Source organism: Carettochelys insculpta, chromosome 2, assembly GCF_033958435.1.
Source record: "Carettochelys insculpta isolate YL-2023 chromosome 2, ASM3395843v1, whole genome shotgun sequence".
NCBI classification, from domain to species: Eukaryota; Metazoa; Chordata; order Testudines; family Carettochelyidae; genus Carettochelys; species Carettochelys insculpta.
Window position 1 is genome coordinate 207710503 of NC_134138.1, and position 7464 is coordinate 207717966.

The 7464-nt window shown below is 52.3% G+C and overlaps 1 protein-coding gene across 7 annotated transcripts in view; it reads right to left on the bottom strand.

Moving 5' to 3' along the window:
• The window catches only part of UBE2E1 (ubiquitin conjugating enzyme E2 E1), a 75017-nt gene extending 68066 nt beyond the window's left edge, over positions 1 to 6951 (bottom strand). Inside the window, exons 1-3 of one of the 7 annotated variants that reach the window (XM_074984470.1) lie at positions 6697 to 6951; positions 4228 to 4408; positions 891 to 941 (exon numbers count right to left, since the gene is read on the bottom strand). In XM_074984470.1, coding sequence (XP_074840571.1) covers positions 891 to 941; positions 4228 to 4379 — 203 coding nt within the window. In that variant the 5' untranslated portion in view covers positions 4380 to 4408; positions 6697 to 6951. Of the gene's footprint in view, positions 1 to 890; positions 942 to 4227; positions 4409 to 6232; positions 6359 to 6640 lie in introns of those variants that run through there. The other 6 variants (XM_074984471.1, XM_074984473.1, XM_074984476.1 and 3 more) reach the window with 6 other exon arrangements.
• Between the last annotated feature and the right edge of the window lie 513 nt (positions 6952 to 7464).

Here is a 7464-nt window from a genome sequence, read left to right on the forward strand (position 1 = left end):
TATGTTAAGGGGCGCTTTCTTTTAATTGCTGCTATCATTGACATCAAATGGCTTCAGACCTTGCTCAGAAGCAGCCAAAGAGCGTGGTCAGATAAAGAATTTAAGAACGTCTTTGGAAACAAGACTCCAGCCGCCAAACAGGAGAGCGCCCAGGTTGAAAGCAGCCTTCCTGTTTAATTAACGGGAACAACCAAAGACATTGCCAATAACACTTCATTCCCAAATGCCAGGGGGAATCATCAGGGTTCAGGGCAACTAGGTGATGAACACAAACCTTTGCAGGTACTAAACATACTGTTTAAATCCCTAAAACACAGCTTAAGTAACCATTCTACAAAGGGCAAGAGCATACCCCAAAGTGCGATTTTATCAACTAACATATGCATGTCTTCTGTGCATAAATACTGACTGATGAACTAACATTTTCCTTCTCCACTGTATGGTATTGCTTAGCACAGAACTGTCAGAGCTGGAAAGAACCCACACAGATTTGACTATTTTCTGCTTTTTTGGCAGGACTCTTACATAAATAAACATTAATGCATTCAAGCGTTAGATTTATAAACCAGGAAAAACCAAAAAGAGGCACATTTTCACACTCTTGTATTGACCACTGTCAGAAACACACACAGAGATAATGTGACAAACTCTAATGCAATTATGAAAAAACAAAACAAACAGAAAATTCATGTCAAAACACATAATGTCTCTTGGGCTTTCTTCTGTAGGAGATTTATTTTTATATTATTCAAGCATTCAAGAGATTATTTTATGTCATCTAAATGGCCATCACTCTGCAACATCTAGTATATATAAACACATCTACAAATAATGAAAAGCATATTTCCTCTCTCAACTGCGCCCCACCAGAAGGTGGGATCAAAACAAACCTGCAATTGGGAGGCGGATCTAAGGTGATGTCAGCCAATTCTTTCTGAATCCTACGGCAATAAAAACAAGAAAGGAAGGTAGGTAAGTCACTCTGTGGGATTACACTCAACTCACGCATGCAGTACAAACATATGTCATAGGGCTTGCAATGCTGTATGGGGTGTTGCTCTTTCAGACACACATTGAATAGGTCCACACCTGCAGCAGCATACAGAGTATGTACACCGCATGCCCAAGTAGAACAGGTGTAAGCAGTGTAGACCAGTGTTTCTTAAACTTTTTGAGACCACAGAACAGCAAACAATGGGATTCTTTTTATGCACAATATCTATGAAAATCTTCTTAAAAAAACACTGTCAGAGCAAAAACAACAACAAAAACAAAATGAAGTAATTTATTCAGGTATCATGACAATGAAGAAGTAATGCTGGATCTGGGTTTAACGACGGAAAATATATGCCATCAGTATATGATATCGAAAAAGTGTCAGACGCTCGCTGCACACCTGTGAGTTGTTCACAGAACACCAATGTTCCACAGACCACAGTTTAAGACAGATGTGGACAGCGAGGCACTGCTTAGGTCAGACTAGCAGAGACATGCCAGAACTCTAGGGTATGCACCCTAAACCGCTCTCTACATGCCCAAGCAGTGCCTCTATGTCTACACTACTATTTTTGGCACTGTGGTATCCTGCTGCCTACCAACTGCGGGAGCCTTTCCCCACCACAGTTCAAGACTCCACCTGGGGGGGTGTCAGAGGATGCCTACCCCACAGTGTGCGTCTGCAGCAGTCTTGTTGACACAGCAGTGAAGGCATACGGTCTGCGTAGCTATACATTACAGTGAAAAGCACTGGCAAGGGGAGGCAGCAGGAAAAAGCTCTGGTAGCTTTCCCCCACCAAAGCCTTTTACTGTAGAAGGCCTTGCTGCTGGACCCCTCCCCATTGCCAGAGCCTTTTATTAGTGTATAGCCACACACATCCCACACGCTGCTGCCTGCATAGGCAAGACCACTCCGGGGGCAGACACAGTGAGGCAGACACTCTGTGACAGAAGCAGACAGAAAAACAGACTCTCTCTCTCTTCATCTCAACTACACAAATCTGCTCACACACACACAAGAGATAAACAGGCCCTAACCCCCTTCAACATACTGAAAATGAGACAGATCCTCCCTGAAAATACGAGCACTGGATGTGAGGGGAGGGCTACAGCCTCGGGGAAATGATGAATCTTTGTCTCGCTGAGATGAGCTAAGCAGAACAGCCACAATTCCCTTCTCCTCTTAGCATCCTGGGGAATGGGGTGAAGGCAGTTTGACCAGGAAGAGCCCAACTCCACACACTCCCTAATCCATTTCTGATTCAATTCAAAGACTATGTCTACACTAGAAAGTTAGGTCGACAAAACCCGTGGAGCATCCATACTAAAAATGCCGAGTTCTGTCGACAGAACTCAGCACTTTTGTTGACAGACTTCTGCCTCTCCCCCATAAGGCAGAATGCCTTTATAGACAGGAGATGCTGACAAAAAAGTCATGTGAGTACTCGAGGGGACAGATAGGGCTTCCAGGTCACTGAGCAGCCCCATCTGGTTAGCCATTCTTGGGAGAGAACAGCCAGGCAGTCTGGCCACTCTCTGTCAACACAACAGATCAACAGAGCGATCTGCTTTCATGTCTGGCCATGATCTGTCAACAGAAGTATTGTCGGAAAGTCTCTTCTGACAGATCACTGTAGTGTAGCCAAAGAGAGGGGGGATAGTCTCACATCTCCAAGGTCCCATCTGCTCCCACAACTGCCACTTTCAAAGTTCTCTTATCTCCCCCTAGTCTTCACCCTCAGGTCAACACGTGTCCAGGATCCTATTCACTCACAGAAATGCAAATTCCAGAGCTCCTCTACCACCTCCTAGTTCTCTCCCGCGGGTCCACAAAGCCCTATCCCCACCTTCCTCCCTGCATCCAGACTTCTCCAGGCTCTGCAATTTCCTTCTCATCACCATCACCTACCATTTCCTTCCTCAGAGCCCCATTACTCCCTCTCATCTCTCCTCAAAATCTCCCCCACCACTGCATATTCAGAGAGCCTCCCCACAAGCCTCCCTCCCTTGCCTTCCTCCACATTCAGCCAACCTCCTCTGCCCGTCTTCTGTTTGTCACATGTAAGAACCAAAGCCTATTCATACCCAGGAATTTGCAATCACCAGGCTTTAAAGATATTTTAAAATTAGCTGTTGTCCAACCCCCACTTGGTGCTGTGTATGTAACTTTGCCAAGGAACCACTTGCTTGCTGTGTTCTGAAGTCGACAAACTGCCTGAAAGCTACACAACTCAAATGAGCTCTTGGGCATGACAGGATGGGGCACTGGCTGAGCAGTCCAAAAAACAACACAGCCTTTTTTCACACAGGCACAACACAACATTTTTGGCGGTACACTGCAAACCTTTTTAATAACCAGCCAAACGAATTATTGTTCTTATAGACCAAGTAATGAAACTTTGCATGGAAGCTTCATTCTTGGCTACGTGAGCTTTGACTCAGGTCAGGCAGCAATAAGGATTTGGAAGTGAGTTAGCTCTATGAACCTATCTACACAATGGATGTTGCTTAAATTATATCAGAATAGCTATGCCAGTCTGAATAACTATTTTGCAATTTATTTTGGAAAACAGTGCCCATCTGGAGAGCTGCTCTGAACCAGTAATTTCCCCAGGTACACAAGCCTTTCATGCAGGTTGGAAGAAGACAGGGAAGTAATAATGCACATATGGGGAGTGCTGGCACTGTATTACAACTGTCTGCATTTATCATATCATCCATCATACAAGATCACACAAAAATCAAATATTAATTAATCATCACAATACCCCTATAAATTAAGTACCATCACCACCCCCATTTTACTGATAGGGAAGTCAATGGAGAGATTAAATGACTTCCTCAAGGCGACAAAGTTCCCGTAGCAGAGCAGGAATTAAGCTCACAGGCTTTAATCCTACACAGTTCTGGCTCTGCCTCCAGGTGCTGAGAAGACCAGTCAGCTCAGTGGGGAAGAAGAATGCTGATCGCAGATGGTGAGGAGGAGATGGGGGAAGTGGTAAGGTTTGGGGGAAGCTTCTCACTCAGCACTGATAGTGACAAAGGGGAGATGGGGACAATAGTAATTTCTGTGGAGAGGTTGATGGTAAATGCCAGTAATAAGGAATAGGAACAGTTAAACCTCAGTGGAAAGGAGGAAGAAAAGCAGTCATAGGGCAGATACTACAATAAGAGGGCCATGCGTAAGCACGGAGACACATCAGTGACAAGTGTCTGGCTGCAGAGTCTCACCTCTTGGCGCTGGTGGAGAGGAGCTTGGAGTTTTTACTCATGCTGACTTTACTTTCCTTCTTCTTAGGGGTGTTTGCCTCTTTCTCTGTCTGTTGGTTGGAGGATGAAGATGAGGAGGAGCTGGTGCTGGCCCTCGAATCGTCATCCGACATAGTGACCCCCCCCACCACACAACCCAAACCTGGAGAGGAAACACCGCAGGGTGTGGGAACAAACAATGAACACATGCACAGAGAAAGGAACCCGCCACACTCCCAGAGGCAAAGGGTGTTTGGGTCCCACTCTCTTTAGACGGGGCCTCGTCTCTCTCCCTCGTGGGGCTTTGCAGGCAAGCACACTGAACAGAAATGGTCTGAGCAGGAGGAGCAGCAGCTTCTCCCTGCACACGTGACACTGGGGGGGAGGGGAGGGACTTGAATATCTCCTTTCAATGAAAACAGAGGGGGGAGGGCAGGATGGGAGAACAGGGACTAGGAAGGAGGAGGCTGCCAGGATCAGGGAAGGGGCAAGTAATTCCTTCTAATCTCACCCAAACTACACACAAGAAGCCACTCATGCTCACCCTCCCCATAATGAGCTAGTCCTGGGAGTGAGGGATATAAACGGGATGTCTTCAGTTCCCTCTGCACACTGAGAGGCACTTGGGGGAAAAGGAAAAGAAGAGCAGCAGGATCCCTGTTTACACTAGCAGTGGCGAGCCAGGGGGAGAATAAGTGTGATACAGGTGAGGGTAGGTGGGTTGGAGGGTGAAGGTCAGTGCTTACTTGGGGAGGGGGCTAGGCAGGGGAGAGGAGGAGATCAGTGCTACAGACACTAAGGAGCAGGGAGGGGAAGGGATGGAGTTGAGTGCCTGCAGGGGTGAGGGGTGGGGATATCAGCGCCTGCGGGGAGGAGGGACTGTGGGGGAGGGGAGGGAGAGCAATATAGCAGGGAGTGATCACAGCCTGCAAGGAGTGAGAGGTAGTTGGAGGATGGCCTCCTTCAGAGTAGGTGTTGGGGGGTGGAGGGCAGTGCCTGCAGGAGGGGAGGAGCAAGTGGGGGGGCAGGGGAAAGACGTAGGGGGTGTCTGTAGAGGGTGAGGGGTAAGAGGGGAGGGGGGAGATCAATGCCTTCAGGGGGCATGGGGGAGTTCAGTTCCTGTGCAGGCAAGGGCAGGTGTACAAGGGGTAGGTCAGAGCCTGTTGGTGAATCAATGCCCAGGTATGGGTAGGAGAGCAGTCTCCACCTAAGACAAGGAAGATTCGGTGTGTGTAGGGAAAGCTGGAGGGCAAGAGATTGGGGGGAGCAGTGCCCACAGCGGGAAGGGAAGGGAAGGGAAGGGAAGGGGGAACCAGTGTGGTGGGGGGGGGGATGTGGGGAGTAGTGCCTGGGGAGGACAGGAGGGGGAAGAGGAGTGCTGAGAGGGGGCACAAGCGGGGAGGAGCAGTGCTGAGGGCACAGTCCTACAGGAGCAGGGATGGGAGGAATAGCAGAGCTGTGGGGTGGGAGTACAGGCACACCAGGAGAGATGAGGGGAGCAGTACAGGGAAGAAGAAATAGAAGGAGCAGTGCCAGAGGAGCGGGGGGCAGCTGTGCTGGGGGAGGGAAGGAAGGAAGGAATGAAGGCGGGGGGGGAAGAGTCCAGGGAAGGGATGGAGGGTGGCAGTGCTATGGAGAGGAGAAAGGGATACAGGGGGGCAGTGCCAGGGAGGGGAACGCGGGGGGGGGCAGTGCCAGGGAGCCGAGGAGGGGAATGCCAGAGGGATGTGGGGGGCAGTGCCGAGGGGAGGGAAATGCGGGGGGTGCGGGGGGCAGTGCCGGCGGGAGCGGGGAGGATGCGGGGGGTAGTGCGTGCTCGGGGCACACCTCCAGCAACGCGCTGCTCAGCTCCCTGGAGCGAGCCCCGGCCCCGGGCCCCGCGGGGAGGGGGCGATACCTGGCAGCCCCGGCCCGGCTCCGGCCCGAGTGTGGCGGCGGTCGGGGCCCGGCCGGGGGTGCCGCTGCGGGGAGGGGGCCCGCTCCGTACCTCTCCCTTTGTGTCTGGCGGCTGCTCCGCGGCGCGGCTGGGCCTGGCCACTCGTGTCTCTCGCTGGGAGAGAAGCGGAAGTGCTGCAACAGCAACTCTTACCCAGGCAATGGCTGCCCCGCTCCTCCCGGCCCCTCGGCGAGCCGGGCTGCGGGAGCCGGCCGCCCTCACGCCGGGGGGCAGCGGCGCGGGAGCCCCAGCCGGGGAGGGAGGGGGCGAATGGAGGCGCCTCCGCCGAGTGCCCCCCTGGGTGTGTATGGGGGCGGGTAACCAGGCTCAGCTCCCTGCCCCTCTCCTAGGGGGCAGCTGGAGCAGCCCGAAGGCTGGGCCGCCCCCCCGCCCGGCTCGGCCCCAAAGCAGCTGCTCCCCGGCCTGATCCCCGCTGCCGCCGCCGCGGCAACTTCTCACCTGGCTCAGCCCTGAGCAGCGGCGGCGGCGGCAGCAGCTTCCTCCCCGTCTCTCACCTGTCCCGGCCCTCAAGCAGCAGCAGCGGCGGTGGCGGCGGCTTCTCCCCTCCCCGGGCTCAGCCTTGGCTCATCCTCGGCGGCAGCAGCAGCTGCTCCCCCTTGCCCGCGCCCCGGGTTCAGGATTCCATTGTCCCCACGCACCCCCGTGCGCGCACCGCCACACAAAAGGAAGGGCCGCGTGTGATGTCAGCAGCTCCTGCGGAGGGAGAGACGGCGGCAGGCTGGGCTCGGGCTGGCCAGCCCAGGAAGGAAAAGCAGCATGGAGCTGGGGCTGGAGCAGGATCTGCAACGGGGAAGTCCACCAGCTGGGGAGCCAAGGGGTGTAGGGAAGGCGCCGTGTTATGTAAAGTTGGGCTCCATGGTGCTGCTTGGGCAATGGCCTTTCCCCCTGCAAAACCTTTGCCGATGCTCTTGGTGCTACCTGCACAGCCCTGAGCAAAAAGGGTCTCCTCCAGATCTGAGCAAGCAGCTCTTATCCTGGCAAGCTCATCACCCAATAAATAACAAGCAGTCCTGGGGCACCTTATAGACTAACAGATATTTTGGAGCATAAGCTTTCGTGGGCAAAGACCCCCAGATCTGACAAAGCAGGTCTTTGCCCACGAAAGCTTATGCTCCAAAATATCTGTTAGTCTATAAGGTACCACAGGACTTCTTGTTATTTTTGAAGATACAGACTACCTCTCTGATACTTGTCACCTAATAAATGTGTTCCTCTTTAAGGTGCTCTAGGACTGCTTGTTATTGGCATTGGCTGCAGTAGTG